This window comes from Aphidius gifuensis, linkage group LG1 (assembly GCF_014905175.1).
Source record: "Aphidius gifuensis isolate YNYX2018 linkage group LG1, ASM1490517v1, whole genome shotgun sequence".
Classification (NCBI taxonomy): domain Eukaryota; kingdom Metazoa; phylum Arthropoda; class Insecta; order Hymenoptera; family Braconidae; genus Aphidius; species Aphidius gifuensis.
The window spans coordinates 14,378,146-14,401,795 of record NC_057788.1 but is presented as its reverse complement, the minus strand read 5'-3'; the positions used below and the strand labels follow the sequence as shown (position 1 = coordinate 14,401,795).

Genomic DNA, 23,650 nt, shown 5'->3' with positions numbered 1-23,650 from the left:
CTGTTCAAATAAATTGAAATACATTACTGTTGTTGTTTTTATAATCAAATATTGTTCATATTATTTGTTTATTCTGTAATACATCTATTAATATATCAACAAAAAATTTGACATTCGAGAGTTTTATGCTGGTATGGTAGACAATTTTGCTGCCATAGGGGGCGTTCCTGAGTTTCATACTTTCATACCGGTATTATACCGGTTTAATACTTTCATACCGGTATGAAAGTATTAAACCCAAAAATCGACCATTTACCCAACACTGATACCAACCCAACACCGCTTTATTTGTATCTTTTTCAATCGTTTCCATCCAACGACTATATCGCTTTCGAGCGTTTTCATGTTATCCCCGGTACAGGGGATAATTATGTCGAGAATAGCTATCCAGTTTGATATAAATATTGAACAGTTAAGCGATGTCTCCACGCTATAGAAATGCTTGCAAGATCTTGCACGAAAAAATGGAACATGTCCTATTGGCTGCAATAATCTTGCAAGACTTTTTAAGGCTGATTTCCACCGAAATTCTAGTAATTATCTAGTGATGATAGATTTCTATAGCGTGGAGTGGCGTGGAGGCACCGCTTTATAATTAAGTAATAAATTAATCACTAATTCAGTGATTAATACGCGTACAAAACGTCTGTACGATACATGAGTATCATACTTACCAAACTCTTCGTTATAATCAACAAGTAACTTACTGTGATTTGTAAAAAACTCCAAAATCCCTTATTTCGTACAACCAACCCTGCTTGTATATAACCTTCACAATAGTTACATTATATTATATTTTTTTGTCGAAATCAACCAACAAATATACTTTACAACAAAAGAGACGCGGCATGTTTATTTTGTTTTTTTGAGTAATGTTGACAGTTGTTATATTATCAAATATAACAACATTTGTTTATGAAGTATTTAAAAATCTATCAAATTTAATGGATTTTGTCAAATTATCACTTGACATTAACGTTATAAAAATATAAACAAACAATGGGAGATATTCGTGCAGGTTTGGAAGAGTTGAAGCTTGATGTTTCTCTTTTTGTTGGCGTTAAATATTACTTGAGTGGAAAAGTTGATACAAAAGTAAGTTTAATATCATCAGTTCAATTATATTTTTTTGCTTCATGAATTGTTTTATGGACGCGTTATATTATGACAATATATTCTTCAGATTGTGTCATTATTGGAGAGAGGTGGTGCTGTAGCTTCAACCTATTTTTCGGATTTTGTAACACATTTGATTGCTGGTTATGACCCTCGAGAAGATGACTTATCTGAGGCTCAAGATCTTTATGAAGTACCAGCTGTCACTCAAGATTGGGTTATATTTTCAGCGAAATGCAACAAAATTCTACCGTATCCTTTATTCTAAAACATTAATATGTAATAAAAAAGCGAAATATTTGTTTTTAATTTTTTTTTCTTATTATTCATCCTTAACAAATAAAATTAGAACGAAATACTTTGCAGCCCACGAGGATCAATTATTTTCTTCTGTTTGTGTCTGCATATCCGGAGTGAGTCAAATTGACAGTAAGTACTTGTGGGCAATGATAAGCTTTCAAGGTGGAAAATGTCAGCTGAACTTGAATCGTTGTTGTACACATCTTGTTACTGGCCGTGCATCAGGAACAAAATATGATGTTGCAATGAAACATCACATGACAATCGTAACACCTGATTGGGTTGTTGATTGTTGCAGAAAAAAACAGCTGATCTTAGAAGCTGAATATCATCCTCGTTTACTTTTATCTACACCACCATTAAGTTCAACTGCGCTAATAACTGGTTTTATTGATGAAAAAGATTTAAACGATTCTTATCAAGATGAACAAGAACAGTCCAAATCGTCAATTGTTCATGAACAGCTAAAGCAAAGGTTGCCTTGGAATCAAACAAATAACACTGTACCACAAATGATACCATGTTCAAATCCAATGGTACAAACCCAATCACAAGTACCTGTTACAGTAAATCCAGGACAAAGTCGAGTTGTGCCTCTGGCACAAATGTTACCCCAACAAGTTACAAGTCAATTTCAACGTGATTCAATATCAACAAACTATCAAACTGCCGTATCGACATCATCAAACCATAATTGGCATAATCAAGTAGTGTCGCAAGTTCTCGACACTTCGTCACAAGTTAACTCACAAATACTACAACACGAGCAATCATCACAAGTTAATGTTCAGTCGCAACAAGTTCTACATCATCAAATACAACAGCAAGACAATCAATTAAATCAACAGCACCAACAAATACAAATAAATAACCAGATTAATCAGCAGCATTCGCAAATAAATAATAATATTATTAATAACAATAATAGTAACAACAGTAATAATAGTAATCATCATCACCTTAGTAATCAGATTAATCAACAACAGCAATTGCAAATAAATAATCAAGGCAACCAAATTAACCCACAACAACAAATACAAATAAATAATCAAGCTAATCAGATTAATCAACAACAGATACAAACGAGTTTTCCTCAGCAAATAATTACAAGTCAAGCGTTGACACAATCTAATCATCAGCTTGTTTCACAACAGCCAGTTATTCCTCAACAACAACAACAACAACAACAACAACAAAACATACTGATTTCCCAGCATCAGCAGGGCAATGTGATAGCTCAACATAAAGGACAGGTACCTTTGCGAGATAATCCATTGCAACAAGTTATCTTACCGACACAAATAAATCAAGGACAAAAGCAACAAGTTATTATTCAACAAGGTCAGGTTGTTAATCAACAAGGACAAGTTATCAATCAACAAGGGCAAATTTTAAATCACCAAGGACAAATTATTAACCAACATGGAATTATTAATCAGCAGTTAGTTCAGGGAGGAATTAATCAACAATCTAATATACAAGTTCCGCTAGGAGTACAGCAGCTTGAGTTACAAAATGTTACTCAATCAACCAATACTCAACAAATCCCCCAGGGTCAACAACAAATTGTTCAACAAATTAATCTTCAATCTCAGTCTCAGCCACAACCTCACCAGATTTCTCAACAACAGCCACAGCAGTTAACACCCGAACAACGTCAGCAATTGCTTGTAATACAACAACATCAACAATTGCAAGAGCAACAACAACAACAACAACAACAACAACCATCTCAAGATCAAATACAACAAAAACAATTAAAACAGCTGCAGTTACAGCAACCACCACCACCACAACAACAACAACAACAACAACAACAACAACAACAACAACAACAACAACAACAACAAGTCCAGCAGCAAAAAATTCAACAAATTTCTCAACAACTTCAACAATCAGTACCTCAATCATCTCAACAATTTATCATTCGAGACGGTCAACTTCAACAACAAGCACCTAATCAAATAATGAATCAAAATTCACAAAGTTTTATTGTTAATCGTGAAGCTTGGCAACAACAGCAGCAACAGTATCACTTACAGTTACAAAGACAGCAACAATTAGGTCAGCAACGACCTCCTGGTCAATGGACCCAACAACCACCACAACAGTCACGTCAACTAATCCAGCTCGATGCTCAAACTCATCAACAATTACAACAAATGGATCCCCAACAACGTGCCCAATTCATACAAAAAATACAAAAACAACGTAGTTTTTTTGTTCAACGTCAATTACAATCCCGTCAATCACAAGCACCTCATAATGCGATTGTTAGAACACCAGGTCAAGCAGGTTTATCGACATTGCAATGGGTAACACAACGTGCACCAACAATACCTTCACAGATACAAACAACAAATATTCCAAAGCCAATAAATCCTGGTGTACAACCACCAGCACTGACACCAATCAATGCACCAAATTCAGTGTTAATGCCAATACAAGGACAGAATCAAATGCAAACTCAAATTGTTCAAGGTCAAACTTTTCCAACAGCCTCGTTGACACCACAACAACTTGCCCAAATACAATTACAAAAACAGCACCAAATATTGAGATTACAACAGCTTCAAAGAGAACATCAACAACCGTTACAAGAACAAGAACAACAAAAGCAGCAAATAAAACAACAATCAACGCCAACAGTTGCTGGTCAACAAGATCCACAACAACCGCCTCCACCGCCCACACCACAGACACCTTTTGCTACATCATTATCAGGAAATACCCAAATATCACCAGATCAACAACTCGTTAATGCTAAAACAAAAACAGCACTTGCAAATATGTTGACAAATCGTTTACAAGGTGCAACTGAAGCCAGTGCATCGGGACAATTAAGATTAATGACTGCTCATCAATTACGTCAACCACCTCCAGCATCACAAGATCCAGCTTTACTTGCAGCTTATCAACAACAACAACGTCGATCACTTGGTAATATAACAAATGGTGCATCACAAAGTACAATTAAAATGCAATACACTCAAAGTATGCAGCAACCAAAAGCACAATTTTATGGACATAATCCAAATTTAAAATTGCCACCAGATTTATTTTTACTTGGTTGTATATTTGTTATAATTGAATATGATGCACAAAGTTCAAATAATGTACAAACATGGACACAAGTTATTGAACGTCATGGTGGTGAAGTTGAACCACAATACTGTCAACGTGCAACTCATATATTATCGATAACACAAAAAAATCCAATAGTACTGCAAGCATTGAGAGATGGTAAAAGATGTGTTACTGCTCATTGGTTATCCGATGTTGTTTTAAAACAAAAAGTTGTACCACCATGGCATGCATTACATTTTCCAATACCATTTAGTCTCAATGAACTACCATGTACAAAACAAATAATATCATACTCTGGTTTTGAAGGTGATGAGCGTGCTAAAATAAAAGAAATGCTTGATTTACTTGGTATTAAAAGTACACCATATTTTTCACATCATAATACGTTATTAATATGTCGTAAAAATGAAGGACAGAAATATAAAAAAGCTCGTGAATGGCAAATAAATATTGTCAATGGACAATGGTTAACCGATTTAGTATGCGGACAACTAAATGTTATAAATCAAACTGAATCAACAAAATATCAACAATTTAATTTGAGTAGTCCATTTAGAATTGATTATTCACTCGTACAAAATTTAATGGCTGCATGGAAATCGCCAATAAATATAACCCAAGAATCATATGATAAAGTTAAACAAGTTGGTCAGGGACCAAACGCAATTATAAGAAAATGTAAAAAACCAAGACTCGATGGACCATTATTATTAAATAAAGAACCACACTTACTTGGTCTTGATGAGCCAATAACGATTGTCAATCTTGAACCACCAACACCAGATAAACAACCGAAAATATTATTTTCTGGTACGAATCCAATTAAATATGCTAAAAAAATACGTGAAATTGGTGGTGCACTTGCTGAAAGCTGGCGTGATGCAACACATCTTGTTATGACCGGTTCATTTAGAACAGTCAAATTATTGTGTTGTTTATCAAGGTGTAAATTTATTGTTCGTGTACAATGGTTATTAGATTGTTTTACTAATAATACCTTTGTTGATGAATCAACGTATACACTTGGTGATGCTGAATTTGAAAAGAATTTTCATTGCAATATTGAAAAGGCACTTGCAAGTCCAAATCGAGGCACGGTACTTAAGGTAATATTTAGCTATGTTATGATGTGAAATTTGAAAGTTAATGAATTAGTAATGGACTAAGATAGTTATTGGGTGTTAATGGTGTTAAGTAAGCTGATTATTTATTTATTTTCAGAATAAAATAATTTATGTGACGCCGAGTGTCGTACCATCACCTTCAGCATTTGCTGAAATTATTGAGAGTGCTGGTGGTGTTATGGAAAAAACAAGGAGATCCTTGGCACAAATACAAGAAATGAATTCTGAAAAAGTGAATTATATAATAATAACACAAGAAAAAGATATGCATCTGCTAAAGGATGTCCTTGATGCTGATATCAGTAAGTAGCCTAATTATAATCATTTTCCATCTATTTTCAATATGTCTACTTAATTTATTTAAGCTATCTCTATCTTGATAATAATGTGATACCAATTTTGTGAAACTTTCATCATAATTTTTTGAAATTATTTATTAATTAAATTAAATAATTGTAAATAATTAGTTTACGTTGAAAAATAAGAAAATATGATTTGAACCATGGCATCAAATTCACGAATCAAAAAGAAAGTCGATTAGATAAGTAGTAACGGGTTTGAATCCACGTAGGAACATACATTTAATGATAAGTCCGTAGCCCCTAAAATAGTAAAAATAGATAAATAAATAAGTAGTCGTTAATAAGAAAAAAGAAATGTTTGTTTTCATTTTTTGGATTGAAAAATTATTTTATATTTTTTGAATTAGAATCAAGTAATAATTTTATTAATTTCAAAACGTGTATCTTATTTTTATTCAGAAAGTGAACGTTTGAATCATAACTTATAGTTAACGAATCAAGGCGTAGATTGATTTTATTCAAGAAGCCAACTCCTTAAATTTAAGTAGTTTGATTTGAATCATGATCAGAGCCGGCAAGTTCGCCTGTTATTTCAGTTTTTTGTAAGCGTCATGCAAACATGGTTAAATATAGTTTCAAAAAATCACAATTGGAACGTCGTACAACGCAAAAATGGCCTCATGTTTTTGACCTCAAAATGACCTTTTTTTCTATCTCGGATTTAAAAAGTTATTAACTAATTAGTACGAAAATTTATGGTCAAAAGTAATCAAAAAGTATGGTGAGACTACCGAAGCATTCAAAATCTGCTGAAGTAGTATATGACGCTGAAATTGGCAGCTAAGTCATGGGCGAAGAAGATACTCTATCCTCACTCTGGTAGTTTTAAAAATGCTTGATTTTGAACAACAGAAATTAAGAATTGTAGTTGAAGTTATCAAAAAAATGTTTTCATAAAAATTTCATGCCCCTCTACGACGTCCAACGACTACCCGTCACCCCTTTCTTTTGCACAAATAATTTTTTTTTTTTATTACAATATCAAGAAACCCGGTAGGGTTTCGACTTATTTTTTTCCAGCGTGAGAATAACTTACCGGGTACTTATATAGATAGATCGCATGGGTCATGATTTTTCATTTATTCAATAACTTCTTCATTATTGATTCCATATCACAACTAAAATAGATTAATATTGATGTTTCCTTATCCAATAAGTCTATTTTTTGTTGATAAGAAGCCAAACGTGGCCTACTGATTTCTCAGGACTGGACTAAAAATATCGACTTTAGAAAATTACAGACTGCATCGTTTCCCTCGGTGGCCGGTAAGTGGTCTAAAACGTTCCCTCTACCACTCACAATCTATACTTCGCCGGCTCAAATCTCGTTAGGTGCATTTTAGAAAATAAAAAATTCCTGCTCCCTGCAAATATCTTTCTCTGTACACTGTAAAAAAAAAATAATTAGTTTTACTATGTTACTATAGTACTGAGGGACGTTTTCGGAAATATGGTTCAACATATTATTTTTTATAATTTTTTTTACGATGTGCATTTTAAATTTCACGATAGTAACATAGTAAAAAGTACTCTGCTGAGGTAAAACCGGTTTTTATTATGGTTTTAGTAGACTTCACTTGTTCAATAGATAGTCTTCACTATACCAATGATACGAACAACCATAAACTTGTTACTTTGTACTATGTTGTGTGTTTAAATTCACCATGACCGTGAGGGTACATTTGGAAAATGAACCGTACTATGGAAACCTTTAAAATGTGCTATGCAACTCGTAGGTGTTACTATATACAAAATGCTAAAAGTTATTAGGTCTGTAGTTAGTTTTACTATGTTAGCATGAAAGAAGAAGGGAATAAATATATGTAGACATTTTCGTTTCTATTACTGTTTTATACCTGAATGGCTATTTCGGTAAACCGTCGGAGTTTAACTCCAGAAACCCGGGTTCGAATTCCGAGTTAGGACGAAAAATAGTCAAGTTGAGAAACATGTATAAATATAATAATTATTATTATAAATAATTTAACGTTTTTTTTTAAATAAACAAATAATTCTGATTTTTTTTTATCGAAAATACAAATAGAATATAATGAAATGTACCAGTGAACATCGTAAACCTCACCATGCAACATAATAAATTTAATGAACGCTAGACTTGACTATGCAACATAGTACTTCTTAACAAGATACATCGTATCTTCTCCAATTGGAACATTGTAAACTATACTAGGATAAAAAATTTTACTATGTGCATAGTACATGTTATTATTTTTTCGAAAACGTCCCCGAGTACCAGAAAAAATAGTAAAAATAATTCTTTTTTTATAGTAAAACTAATTATTTTTTTTTTACAGTGTAGCAACAAAAAAAACTGTACATAAAAAAAAAACCATAATTATATAAATTAAATTCTTTAAAATCATCGGGTTGTAATCAGTTAGCCGACAATTGACGGGCTGACATAAAAACAATGATTGTAATCGATTTGTACTTCAATGCCATGTAATTAATTAATTAAAATTCCACATTGCACTAAGCCGACAATTCATAAAGAACAACTTTAAAAATTAATTTATGAATGTATTTAATACTAAATCATTTGTACATTCCAATTATATATTTGTAACATCTGTCAGAGACAACTTTTTTTTAAATTAATTAAATAAACATTTAAAATTAGTTCCCTAATTAATATTCTACGGCGCATGCGCTATATATGTAGCGTTCTTAGCCAAACCACGGGGTTTGCGGCCTGACCCTCTGCGATTTTGCTTATTTTTTGATATGTTGTAGATTTTGGCCTTAAAAAAAATCCGTATTTTTTTTTTTTTTTCTTCGATTTTTAAGGAAGTCACCATCGAATTTCAAGATATCTAAAATAGTACCATTTTTTTTTTGCTGAACTTTTGATCATAGATTCGAGGAGGCAAAACAATTATTTTAAGCCTTTCAATAGAGTGGGCACTCAATGGGAAGTATTTTTCTTCGATTTTTGAAATTTTCAGAAAAACCACAGTTTTTTTTTACTCTTGATTTGTTATATGGTTTTTCTGAAAAACTAAAAAGAAATTGAAAATTTCATAAGGGTAATTTCGGTTTTTTTTTATACTTCCCATTGAGTGCTTACTCTATTGAAGGTCCCTATTGTTTTGCGTCCCCGAATCTATGATCGAAAATTCAGCAAAAAAAAAATGGTATTATTTTAGATATCTTGAAATTCGATGGTGGCGCCCTCAAAAATCGAAGACCGGATACGGGTTTTTTTCAAGGCCAAAATCTACAACATATCTAAAAATGAGCAAAATCGCAGAGGGTCAGACCACAAACCCCGTTGTTCGGCTAAAAACGCCACATATATATATATATATATATATATATCCGGTCCAGTCCGTCCATGTGTCAAACATCTGTGAAAAAATGGCAGGGGATAATTATTCACAGTAAAAGTTATTAATTTATTTCATGGAGTGCTAGGGATGGGCGATTATTACTTCTTAATCGATTACTGAACATCGATTAAATAAATAATAATCGTCAAAAAAATCAATTCTTTACGAAAAAAAAATGGGCATATCGATTTATCAATTTTATATTTATTTTACGAAATTAAATAAAGAATTTTTTTTCATAAATTTTTTAAAATATTTATTATAATAATAGTATTTTATTTTTTAAATGGATAAATGACTAAGGAAAAGATGTGACTAAGGAATTAATGTAGCCAAAAAAAATAAAATGGTAAACTACATTAATTCCTCAGCTACTGCTTTTCCTTGGTATTTTCATTTATTAAAATTAATGGCCTCAATTTTATTTGTTAAATAAATAAAATAAATACCAAGAAAAAGCAGTAGCTAAGGAAAAGATGAAGCTCAGAAATCAATGTAGCCAAAGAAATTATGTGATAAGCTAATACTGTAAAATCATTGCTCGATTTTTTAAACCCGATTATGCTGAAAAAATATCGATATCCGATTAATTGAGAGTCAAAAAAATTTAAAATCGATGTTCCGATTAATCGGAAAATATCGCCCATCCCTACTGGAAGATGCAAAAAGAATTCTTCGCGCATGTGCCGTAGAACTTCAATTAGGCAATTAATTTTAAATGTTTGTTAATTAATTTTAAAAAAAGTTAACCTCTGACAGATGTTACAAATATATATTAGTACACTGAGAAAAAAAAGTAACATTTGTTACTACTACTTTTTAATAAAAATTACTGTGCTGCGTATAGTAAAGGCCGGGTATTTTGTATTTAGCTCATTATTATTTGTTATACCTATATATACTACCCTGTCATATCTCAATTTTTACTATGCTGCAAAGTGATTACCTACAGTAATTTCTATTGTCGACACAATACTTTTTATTTATCAGAACATTAAAAAACCCAAGAATCGATTTTACCCGACGATTACCCTGCTAGCACAGTAAAAATTGTTAGTTTGTTTTTTCAGTGTAATGTACAAATAATTTACTATCAAATACAATCATAAATTAATTTGTACAGTTGTTCCTTATGAGTTGTTGGCTATCTTAAGAAATTATTTATTTCAATACATTTATTTTAGTTTAAAAATGGCTTCAAAAATATAAGGCCATTTTTAAGAGGCCAAAAATATAAGGCCATTTTAAAGGGCCATTTTTAAGAGGCCAAAAAAAATAAGGCCATTTTTTGAGGCCATTTTTTCCATGTACGAGGTTCAGATCGTCTTTTTTTAAAACTATATTTCACCATGTTGCCATGGTATTTACGGCAAGCTGAAATAACAGACGAACTTCCCGGCTCTGGTTATAAAGCAAAATGACAGTGTCTAAAATTTAGACAATTTATTTTTTAACAAAACCAATAATGTTATAAAACAAGACGTAACAGTATCTAGAATTTAGACATTTCGTTTTTAAGGAAACGAAATCTGTTATAAAGCAAGACGACAATGTCTAGAATTTAGGCATTCTTGTTTTTTGAAACCAAATCTCTTATAAAGCAAGACGACGGTGTCTAGAATTTAGACATTTTTGTTTTTAATAAAACCAAACTTATTACGAAGCAAGACGACACACTGAAAAAAAGTTCCCGCTACAGTAGCAGGATGTCCATGTAAATCCGCAGTAACCCTGGTAGAAATTTCATCTCGCAGCGATCTAGCTGCGACATTCATGTGCGACTTACGATGTCGCAGCAACATTGCGAAATCACTCGCCGCGAGCTAGCTGCGAGCCATAATGAAATCACTTTTTGAGTCGCAGCGGTGTAGCATGCGGCATAGCTATTCCTACGATTATCAGGTTCAGTTAGGTTAGACAGCAGGGAGAGGGGATCAATTTTATTATGATAGCAATAATAATAATAGTAATATTATTTATGTTTTTTTATTATTTTGTCTAAATTTACAAATACATTAAATATAAAAATTTTCATCTGAGAATAGAGAATATGGTCATGATACTACTGGTTTCCAGGAACTTGAAAAAGTTTTATATAGTTAAAGTTGTTGTCTACAAAAATGTCATGCTTGTCATTCTGACAAAAAACTGCCATGTAGAGAACTACCCGAGTAGAAATTCAGGTCAGGTTCGGATCAAGCCCTGATCAGGCTTGTCTGATTTCAAATCCAATCTGGATCCAGATACTGGATCCGAACCTGATCAGGATGTAACGCTTTTTCGTAAGGTTCAGATCCAGAATGGATCAGGATACCTGATCAGGCTGTGGTAAAGATACATGATCCATAATGGATCCAGATTCCGAATCGAAACTGGATCAGGATACATGATTTATTCAAAAAAAAAAAAAATAATAATAATTTCAAATTTATTGTTTTTTTTTAATTTGAAAACTAACGCTTAACAGAATACAGATAAACTTTATTATTACAAACTGGCTTAATTGATAATTTACCTAACTAATTATTGCTACGACCGGGGTTCGAACCCTTCGAACGGGATTACAACGCTAGTACTTGACACGCTCGGCCATTGAGGCATTCGATAATTCGTACTAACTTTTTGTCCTCATAGGTTCTACAATTGCCTGGTCAGGATAGCATCAGGCCATCTCTATTTTATCCTTAATAGGGATAGCCTGATCCATTCTGGAACAAGGCTGGATCAAGAAAAAATTATTTGAAAAAAAAATAAATTCAATATTCTTTTCTTGATCCAGTCTTGATCCAGAATGGATCAGGCTATCCCTATTAAGGATAAAATACAGATAGCCTGATGCTATCCTGATCAGGCAATTTGTAAAATTCAAAGACGCAAATATGATACTTTTTTCTTTATCCATTTTGGATCCAGCTAGCGTTACTCTATCCTCAATAGGGATAGCCTGATCCATTCTGGATCAAATTTTGATCAAGAAAAAATTATTTGAAAAAAAAATAAATTCAATAATTTTTTCTTGATCAAGATTTGATCCAGAATGGATCAGGCTACTCTATTAAGGATAAAATACAGATAGCCTGATGCTATCCTGATCAGGCAATTTGTAAAATTCAAAGACGCAAATTTGATACTTTTTTCTTTATCCATTTTGGATCCAGCTAGCCTTACTCTATCCTTAATAGAGTAGCCTGATGCTATCCTGATCAGGCAATTTGTAAAATTCAAAGACGCAAATTTGATACTTTTTTCTTTATCCATTTTGGATCCAGCTAGCCTTACTCTATCCTTAATAGAGTAGCCTGATCCATTCTGGATCAAATTTTGATCAAGAAAAAATTATTTGAAAAAAAAATAAATTTAATAATTTTTTCTTGATCAAGATTTAATCCAGAATGGATCAGGCTACTCTATTAAGGATAAAATACAGATAGCCTGATGCTATCTTGATCAGGCCATTCCTACTCTATCTTTAATAGGGATAGCCTGATCCAGTCTGGATCAGGACTTGATCAAGAAGAAATTATTTAAAAATTAAATAAATTTAATACTTTTATCTTGATCAAGTCCTGATCCGGACTGGATCAGGCTATCCCTATTAAGGAAAAGATGTAGGTGCCTGATCCAGGCTTGATCAGGATGTGATAGAGCTACTTGAATAGGGCTAGCCTTACGATATCCTGATCAGGCCTGGATCAGTGTTCAGGCTATCCTGAACAAGTTTCTACTCGGGTATAATCATCACTCTACAACAAATTAATTCGGATTCAAAATTTATTGAATCTTTTAAATATTAATCTATATAATAAAAAGACATGGCCGGATCCTTGGAAACGCAGTTTTACGCAAATTATTGGTCCAATTTACATGAAATTTAACATAGATATTTAGTTTGAGTTCGGGAGGGTTTAAGTCTACGAAATTTTTACGATCACCAGGAAGTCAAAATGATTTCCCCAATTATCTTCAGGGTTTTTTTTATTATTAAATATATTTTTTCAGAAAGAAGAGATTAAAAAATATTGCTTTAGTTTGTAATGTTGGTTTTCGGTTCACCAGGATGTCGAAGTTGAATTTTTTCATCATCTCCTGGGTTTTTTTTGATGAAACAATATATTTTATCGAGAAGAAAGGAAATAAAAAAATGCATTGGTTCCTAATGTTGTCCGGTTTATCAGAATGTAGAAATTTTTTCTACATACCTATTTCTTTTGTTTTTAATTTTTTGAAGAATCAAAAATAAATATACAACCAAGTTCGGCGAAGCCGAACACGGCCGACTCCTTATGTGATAAAATATAAAATTCAAAAATTACTTACATTATTTTTTCATATAACATGACATAAACTTTTTGATTATTTATCAAAATATGATGTGCGATGCAAATATTCCAGTCGATATTCCTCGTTTGTCGATGTCTACATGTATATGTAATGTTGTATTACTCTGAAAATTCTTCAAACGGTATCAAGGTTTTAAAAAAATAAAAAAACTACTTACTGTTTTATAATCAGATAAATTTTTTTAACAACAATTATTATTTATATTTTCCATGATTAATATGAATGTTTTACACTTTACTATTCTAAGGTAGAAGGAACCACTAAGTTTATTTAACGTACAGGTTAAACATCAAAATTGCAGATGCGCGCGCGTATTTTAATTATAGGGTCGCAGCAACCTCGCAGCTGCCGCGCAGCGAGATACGTCTACGAGTGTCGCATAGCATAGATCGCGCCCAGCTTGCTGCGACATTGAATGTCGCAACCCGAAGTCGAATTTCTACCAGGGAAGCACCCGTATATTCTCGGTAAACTGTACAATTGATTCAGCAGTACAAAGCACTGATGTGGTAACTGAATGCGCGCATCTGTATGTGCGGTCACGACTTTGACATCACACTTATAGGTTAGGATTAAAATTTAGCATTTTTTTTAAATGTTCAATTAAACATTTTTTTCATGTTAAAAATCAAATTTTTTACATTTTTAATTTACCGTGTAATATTATTTTTATGTTACCATTATAGTTAATGCAATTTCTTTGTTTATTCAATAAGTTAACTTATTATTATTACACGGTAAATTAAAAATGTAAAATTTTTTAATTCTATATTCAAATAAAATATATTTTTTCCAAATTCTTTATATATATTTTTTTATAATAATACACAAGATTTTAAAATCAATCCATATTCAATAATAATAGTAATATATGATTATATTTATTAATAATTAATATTAAGAATATACATATATACATCATTTAATTTATCGAATGAGTCTTTACGTGTCATGCAGCTATTCTTTGTACCGCTCATACGCCTGTACTCATCAACAGTAAAGACTAAAGTCTTCCGCTACAGCAGCAGTGCTGTACTGCTTGGTACTGCTGTGAGAGCAGTACAGCGCTTCGCAGTCTACTCCGTCTACTACTCTACTGCTACGACAGCAGGAACGTGCTTGCAGCGGGAACTTTTTTTTCACTGCAGTGTCTAGAATTTAGACACTCTTGTTTTTAAGGTTGATTCTGAAAATCTGAAATCGCAACAGATTTTTTTTTTTTTTAATCTTATGTTTAAATGAAATAATTATCTACATTGTCAATTTTTTTCGATTTTTTTTTGTTTGGTTTTTTTGAGATATTTACTGTCAAAGTTGACAACTTTAACACGCAAGGTATATAGGCGGTACCTCATATTTTTGATAACTTTTTCAAAACGCAACAGAAAACGTTAAATTTCTATCAGTTTGTAGTGCTAGAAAAGACAAATTTTTCGATATAAATTTTTAGTATTTCGTCTTTTGCGTTTAAAAAATAAATAACTTTAAAATTCAAAAATTTCGCGAGAAGCGCAGCACACAGACATGAACACAAGCATGGTTTCAATGTACGATGTAATCTTCGCTTGCTAGTGTGTAGCCACGCATACACATACTACTAAAGAACTTGGTTTTTTCATCAGTGGCGCCACAAAAAATAGCGTTATCGATATACGGGCCCTTCGTGGCATAAATATTGGTTCGGTGATGCGACTGGGAATCAACCCTAAGGGAACCAAATCTCTTATAAAGCAAGACGAAAGTGTCTAAAATTTAGACACTTTTGATTTTTTTGAAGACAAACATATTTATTGAAGAAAAAAAAAATATTTATTTAATTCCTCCAATTGTTTTAAATGGAGGATATGAGTGGTTTAAAGTAAATCTTTTTTCACTGTATTTGATGTTTCTAATACTCGAATCGAGATTTATTTTTTCTTCCAACCAAACTGTTTTTTACTTCTTTTAAATGCCCACACGTAAAAAAAATATATAATTTATATATAAAGTTATATATATAATAATTGTATATATATAACAATTATATATAAGATTGGGCGAAAACGTGTATATAATTTATATAAAATTTATATATAACGATTATATATAATAGTTTATATAAAATTAAATATATTTTTTATATAAATTTTATCACATTCCCCCCCCCCTCCCTCCCATGAATTGTTTTTATTCAAAAATTTTTTAAATTTTAATTTAAAAAAATCAAAAACAAATCTTCCATCAGGATTCGAACCCGGGAACTTCTGGTTGAGAGGCGAGTAATTTACCTCGACGCTACAAATCTTATGGTAGATTTATATAAAAATATACATAAGAATATGACAATTCTAAATTTTTTTACTTTGCTGTTTTAAGGCGGTATGTAAATCCCAAGGTAGGATAATTCTTTGGGTTCAAAGAGGCACCCTTGTAACCATAGCTTAAAGAAATAATAAGTGCCCTCTAATGTCTAAAATTTGTATACTTTACTGACGCGTCTTCAAAAGTATGACTGAGGGCGCCTCGTATTTACACACACTAATACTACTTCAGCAGATTTTCAATGCTTTGCCTGGTACTTTTTGACTGTTTTGACCCTAAATTTGCGTCTTAAATAATTAATGACTTTAAAAATTCGTGGTAGAAATCGATGATTTTTTAAAAATTATTTTCGTAATTTAAAGAAGTATAAGCTGTACTAAAATGAAGGTTTTCTGTGAGAGCGTATTTTCAATAGAAGTGAAAACGTGCCGATGCTTCCTATGCTTGTGTGTTTAAGTGTTAAAATGTTGTCAACTTTGATTCTAATGATCTTGGTCAAATCGTGGTAGAAAATTACCAAAAAAATTTGTTAAAATAGATCTTTATTTCACTAAAAAAATGAGTCTACTTTAATGAAAATCTGTGCACGGAGAGAATTTTTTATTTTTTTTTACGAAAAAAACATAGCAAATTTTACAATGGCCCATAGCTGAGCTGCGCCATCTTTCGGTTTCATGATATTTTCATATGGGCCATAGCAAAATATCGTGTGGGCGTGGCTATTTTTTTTTTGTGTACCATAGTAATTTTTGTTATGGTCAAACGCAAAATTTATTCCATTTATTGAAAATTTTTTTTTTTATTGTCAATATCTATATAATTTATTTATTTGTTTTTTTTTTATTTCTTTTTATTTTATTTTATTTTTTTAATTTATTAACCTAAACCAGGATTTGAACCCCAAACCTTCCGAACAGAATTCCTACGCGTTATCCGCTGCGCCACAACAACATTTGCAAAAGATAACATTTGTTTGTTTTTCATTAAACATAAGCAAAGACACGCCTGCGCGGTCGGCTAAAAAGTGGGGGTGGTTGACATTTCTGAGTCTGTCATTGCTTTTGCTATGGCCCATTGTAATTTTAACCATGTTGCTTTGTATTTATCAGTGACACCTATAGGATTTCTAAAAGAATTAAATTTTTACTATGGCACATTGTAAATTTTCAGAGGATCATTTTAATTTTGTCCACAGCAACAACGTAAAATTTTATGAATAACAAAGCAAAAAAAATATATATATATTTTGCTATGTACAATGTAATTTTTACTGGATTATTTTAACTTTTAAATTTGGCCTTCGTAAAATTTCTTTATGCATTAATTTTTAATCTGAACATAGCAAAAACATTATATAAATTGCTATGGTACATTTTAATTTTTCAAGACAAAATTGTTTTGTTAACATAATAGTAAATATTTGAATAGTCAGAAGATAGACCCTCAATGATATGGCGCCATAGCAAAATTTGCTGAAAATTTTTCTCCGTGTGAGAGTAATTTTTTTTTCAATATTTTGACATACCGCCTTAATCACAATTCTATTACTGACTTTTATTCAAAGATATAAAATTTTAATTTTAACATCTCTTCGTTCATATTTTTATGAAAAAAAAGATAAAATCTGTATTAAAACCACAAAGTAAAAAAATTGAAAAAAGTCATGTTTATATTTTTACAAAAATCTATCATAAGATTTATGGCTTCGAAGTAAAGTAATTGCCTCCCAACCAGAAGGTCCCGGGTTCGAATCCTGATGGAAGATTTGTTTTTGATTTTTTTAAATTGAAATTTAAGAAAATTTTTGAATAATAACAATTCATGGGAGGAGGGGGGGGGGATGTGATAAAATTTATATAAAAAATATATATAACTTTATATAAATTATATACACGTTTTCGCCCAATCTTATATATATATAATTGTTATATTTTTATTCCGTGTGGGTGTTTTTTTTTTCCTTGACAAAAAGTTCTATTGCTATTTGTTTTCCATTCAACTAATTGATTAAAACTTTACTACAATATTCTTTGTAATTTGTACTGTGAATGAGCATTTGAAAAAAAATATTACTCACCTTAGACAGAAGCCGTTCATCCTTATTTATTCATTTATTTATTTATTTATTTATTCATTTTGATAATTTCATTAATTCTTAACTTTTTTTCTAGATATTTATGCTGCTGAAGCTATAATGCGGATGATCAGCCGTCAAGTCTTCCAACTTGATTTGAATTAAATTACGAGTGTACTAACAAGTCTTGGTAAAAAAAAAAAACTATTTAATAAGAAAAAAAAACATAAAAAAATTATTCGTAAGTATAATTATATAATAAACAGATACTACTTTTCAAAATAAAACATTTTTTTATCACAAAGTGTAAAAACGATGATTACGTTGGTGGACAATAAATACATACTTTTCTGGTAGGTGTTTTTGAAATTAACAGAAAAAAATTCCTAAACATTAAAGACTAGAAAAAACAAAAATGTAATATTGAACCCAATTTATTTTTTAGTCATAAAAAGAATTTACAGCATCTTTAAAATCCTCATAATGATTTTCGAGGATTTTTTGTTCATCTGGTTTACCATCAGTTTTTTCTTTTTTTTCACCAAGTTTATTGTCATTAGTTTCTTGTTCTCTTGAAATTTTATTACTCTTCCCAACTGCACCGACACTTCTTCGGCCGGCAATTCGCGACAGATTATTATTCTTCGAGATTCTATAGTCTTGAGAAACTTTGACTTTTTGATCAGGGTCAGTAAAAAACTTCATGTTTATTGGTGGGCCGTCTTTGTAAGGGCTATCAACAATGACTTTTAAATTCAATGGTCTGTCACATGGATCTGGACAACTCATGCATTTTTCTCTGACTTCCATTCGTGATAAGTTTTCTTCTGACGAAAAACTTGCTGAATCTTCACTTTCATCTAGCTCATTATATGTTTTTTTATTTTTTTTAGTTATTGGCTGTAGTGGCATTTTTAAAAAGTTTGTTCCAAATGTTTTTGGCAAAATAATTGGTGCTTTTCGAAAAAGATTTTGATACTTAGGTAAATTATTTTGTCTATAAAATCCATGTGAGTTGATACTTGGTGCTTCTCGAATATTTTCAGGAACAATTTTATTCCAAATGCTATTTTGGTTCATTGATCTTACGTTATTCCTTTTTTTTTTTTCTACATTATATTGTTTCACTGGTGGTCGATGGAAAGATAATTTTCTGGTGATTGGCTGACTTAAAAATTCTTTTTGTCTAAGTATCGGATAAATTGCAGATGGCCGAATCAAAGGATGCTTAAAAATATCTAGTCGTTTTTTTATTTTATTTTCAAAACAATTGTTTTTTTGACAGTTAGAAGTAGTTATTGGTAATTTGAATGTACTTGATATCATTTCAGGCTTAATTTTTAATTGATCATTCATTCTAATATTGTTTGTGAATTTATTTCGATAGTTTGGGAGAACTATAGTCTGTGGATTAATTGGAACAGAAAAAGGTGTCATCTGATTACAATCTGATATACAAGAGCAGCCTAGATCTCGATAAGAAGAGGCATAGTTTGCCAAAATGTAAATTATTGGACGATTACAATATGGTGGTTTTTGAACTTGAATGTCCTTTACTTCTGAGTTATCATTTTGTTCCAACTTTTTGGTAATCGTTTTACGTCGGCCAGCATTAACTATTTCATTGGACATTTCAAAACTACTCTGTGATTTATCTGAGCAAGATGCCTCACTACTATCGCATTCTTTAGATTTATAACTGCTATTTTTTCCAATAGCTGGATTGACAAACGATGCCACCGTACTTACAGTAGCTTTTTCAGATGATACAATTGTTTTCTCAGTAGAAGTTACCTGCGAACTCAACTCAGTTAAAGACTTTCTTGCGTTCACTGGTAAAACTTCGACAACAGTGGTACTTGAATTGTTACTCGAAGTAACAATTGAACTTACAGTTGAATTTGATTCTGGAATTTTTTTCATACAAAGAACATATTTTTTTCCCATATCTAATGCAAGATGTACAGTGTATCCTGATGAAACACTTTTTAAAAATGACTGCCAATCCTCAGATCTTTGATCCGATACATTCGAATGTTTACGATAAAGACAAATAATGTCATCATGTTCTTCGACATTTTTAATTAATTCTTTCCATCCTTCATCTTCAAGATTGAATAAATCATCTATTACGTTTGTTTTTTCATATTCTTTTAGAGAAAGTTTTATTGTTTCAGCTGCTTCTATAACATTGCGATCGATATTGGTTGAATTTATTATTTTTTCAATAAGTCCGCTAGTTGTTAACGCTCCTGAAAAAGCCAAATTTGCCAGCCACTTGGAACCAGTTTCATCTTTTAAAAAATCACCAACTTTTTTCAGGGCTTCTTTAGTTTCCCTAAAAACAAAATTCAACAACTTAAAATAAATATAATAACAATTTTTAAAGTATTAAAAAGTATTTTTTTTTGCCTTACACTTGCGTTGGCACGCTGTGTGCAGTTATCCAAAATTTATTGAAAACAATAACGATGAAAATTTTCCGCATAGTCACAGTAAATGGCTGACGCATTCTTATCTTTACTAGTATTAATTATTTTGTAGAATTATTTTAAATTTTTAAAATATTTGAAGTAATTTCTTGTATTCTTTCGTCAATCAACACTAGAAATCCAACGGTTCTTGTGACTATATTTTTTCATATCAGCATGACGTAGTTGTTAAGCGTGATAAATGGCAGTCAATTACACCTTTGATATTAAGTGAAAGTTTTAATTAAACTTTTAAATTAAATAACAAATCAATATGCATGAATCAAATTTTATTGGGTTTTCGCGATAATAAAATCAGCTTATATTTGCGTGGAGTCTTGTTATAATATAATTATAAAAAAAAAATTATCTTAATAGAAAAAAACCTAACTCAAAAGATTTTAATAATTAGAAAATGATCTCAAATTTTTTAAATAAATTACACTATTTACCTGACTAAAATTCTAAATTTTAAATGAAAAAAAAGAAAAAAAAAATTGGTTATTTTTTATAAACATCGAATAGAAAGGAGCTTTTTTAATCTTAATTAATGATTTACTTGGAAAAACGAGGTAAGTTTAAAGACAAAACTGTTTTAAAAAAAAAGATAAAACTTCTCCATTTAGACAAAGAACGCAAGTTTAAATATGAAATAAGTCGTTAAAATTGTAAGCTACGGTAAGATTTCGATGAAACTTTTGATTTTTAAAGAAATTTTTCATAAGACCCAGAAATTTTTTTAAAAAAATATGATGACGAGATAAAAAAAAAGCTCCTAGCAAATAACGTATAAAATTAAAAAAAAGAAAGCGACAAGGCATTAGCGAGCTTTTTTTTTATTCCTTTATTTAATGTCGCATTAACTACAGTGGTCATCAGCGACATAGTACATTATTTTAAAATAAAAAAAAAGATGAGTTAAATTTTGTTTACATTATATTAGGTTTTTTTTTGTTTTTTAATTTCAAATATATCAATTTTACTATTTTTTATAAATTTTAATACGTTTGGGTTTTGTTTTTTTTCTGATAGTAAAATCTTGATGTCTGAGTAGATTTCTGTGTGTTAAAAGATGATTACAGTTTGTTAATAAGTGTATAACAATGAGAGATTCATTGCAGTGTTGACAAACTGGTGGTACCGAGCTTATTATACACCACACAGAGGTAACCTCTACCCTCGCTAATCTTAGGATCACTCATTTAAGGAGGTTATATGCAGCTATCATTCTTTTTATTTTTTTTAAATATAATGAGAATGTTCTGAAATTGTGTACACAGTTAGATCTTTTCATTCTGAATACAACGGTATAATTATTTTCTTATGTTGATCGGTTGAATTTTTTGTAATTAATTATTGAAAATATTATTTAACATTGGCTCTTATGGAGATTTCAACCATTTTTTTCAGATAGAAAAAATGACGAAAAAGTCTTGAAAAAAATCTCACATATACTAGAAACCGAGTTTTATTAATTGCGCGAAAAATTTTCATATGTTGATCGGTCAATTAATGAGTAATTAATTATAAACTTTACAAAAATTAGATGTGGCAACGTATGGCATGTTCAAACACACACACACACATACCCGCAGTCCCATATATTGTATACGGGGCGCAGGCGCTTTTCACTCTATTTTTTTACAGTGTAGCCGGATTTCATATATCTATTTCGTATATATATTTTTTACATGTATATATGGAATCAATTTTGCATGCATTTGTCTATAATAGTCGAGATATTTGTTATTATGTTGGTATAAAAACAGTGGATTTTTCTTCTCTCATATACCTTTTTTCTCAATATAATTTCTATTTCCTTTCTTGCTTTCAAATTTATATGAAGTTCAGATTTCATTTTTTACGTAGGTAACAACTTTTTATGAAGTTGTGTCAAAATTACAAACCAGTAGTTTTGAGGCTGGATTTATTAAATTTCATATGATCAAAAGACTTTATAAAAAGATTTGATATCGTAACAAAAATAAAAAACTAAGTTTAATTTACGAAAAAAGGGTCAAGTATTCAAAATCGTCACTAATTGTGAGTCTATTAATTAAGATATGATACCAGAAAGGAATATATTTTTGACGCATGTAATTAAGTCTGAAATGTTAACAAAATTTTATACTTGACCCCACTTGATGTAAAATATATACCGTCATGGCCCATTACTTGCGAAATCAATTATTTTTATAAATAAAAATAAAAAAAATATTTTTTTTTTCAATTGCATATATAGATTATCGAGTCCAACTCTGTTTTTTTTTATAATAAATGTTTTTTTTTTTCTGCCTCTCGCCGGGCGCGAACTCTCGACCGAAAACCTAAACCTACACTAAACCTATGCTTTAACTAACTGAGCCACGAGCGCGATATATATATTTCGGAAGTTTTTTGTTCTCTTGTAGTAATTAAGTTCACTCGTAGACTTGGTAGACTTTTTTGAAGATTATTATTCAAATACAAATATATTTATTTATTCATTTAATTTTAATGCTCCATTGTTGATTTTTTTTTTTTCTATTGTCTTGTTTTTTTTTTTGTCAAAAATTAGCTGATGGTTGGTAGCCATGAATTTGCCGATGAACGGCAGCCATTAAATGGCCAGCCATGAATTTGCCATGAATTGGCCGATGAACGGTAGCCATTAAATGGCCAGCCATGAATTTGCCATGAATTGGCCGACGAACGGTAGCCATTAATGGCCAGCCATGATTTTGCCATGAATTGGCCGATGAACGGTAGCCATTAAATGGCCAGCCATGAATTTGCCATGAATTGGCCGACGAACGGTAGCCATTAATGGCCAGCCATGATTTTGCCATGAATTGTCCGATGAACAGTAGCCATTAAATGGCCAGCCATGAATTTGCCGATGAACGGCAGCCATTAATGGCCAGTCATGAATTCGCCATGAATTTGCCGATGAACGGCAGCCATTAAATGGCCAGCCATGAATTTGCCAAGGATCGGCCAATGAACGGCAGCCATTAAATGGCCAGCCATGAATTTGCCATGAATTGGCCGATGAATGGTACCCATTAAATGGCCAGCCATGAATTTGCCAAGGATCGGCCAATGAACGGCAGCCATTAAATGGCCAGCAATGCATTTACCATGA

General features: G+C 31.3%; 2 protein-coding genes across 2 annotated transcripts; one reads left to right on the top strand and one right to left on the bottom strand.

The window, feature by feature from the left end:
* Nucleotides 1-582: 582 nt before the first annotated feature.
* Nucleotides 583-18,471, top strand: LOC122848745 (PAX-interacting protein 1). Its single transcript, XM_044147031.1, has 5 exons — nucleotides 583-1,095; nucleotides 1,184-1,368; nucleotides 1,466-5,609; nucleotides 5,725-5,929; nucleotides 18,153-18,471. The coding sequence occupies exons 1-5, from the start codon at nucleotides 1,000-1,002 to the stop codon at nucleotides 18,218-18,220; spliced, it is 4,698 nt and encodes a 1,565-aa protein (XP_044002966.1). The 5' UTR covers nucleotides 583-999; the 3' UTR covers nucleotides 18,221-18,471.
* On the bottom strand, nucleotides 18,172-20,789 carry LOC122848916. The gene is made up of 2 exons (XM_044147369.1): nucleotides 20,473-20,789; nucleotides 18,172-20,393 (listed from the first exon to the last, which is right to left on the bottom strand). The coding sequence occupies exons 1-2, from the start codon at nucleotides 20,565-20,567 to the stop codon at nucleotides 18,497-18,499; spliced, it is 1,992 nt and encodes a 663-aa protein (XP_044003304.1). The 5' UTR covers nucleotides 20,568-20,789; the 3' UTR covers nucleotides 18,172-18,496.
* Between the last annotated feature and the right edge of the window lie 2,861 nt (nucleotides 20,790-23,650).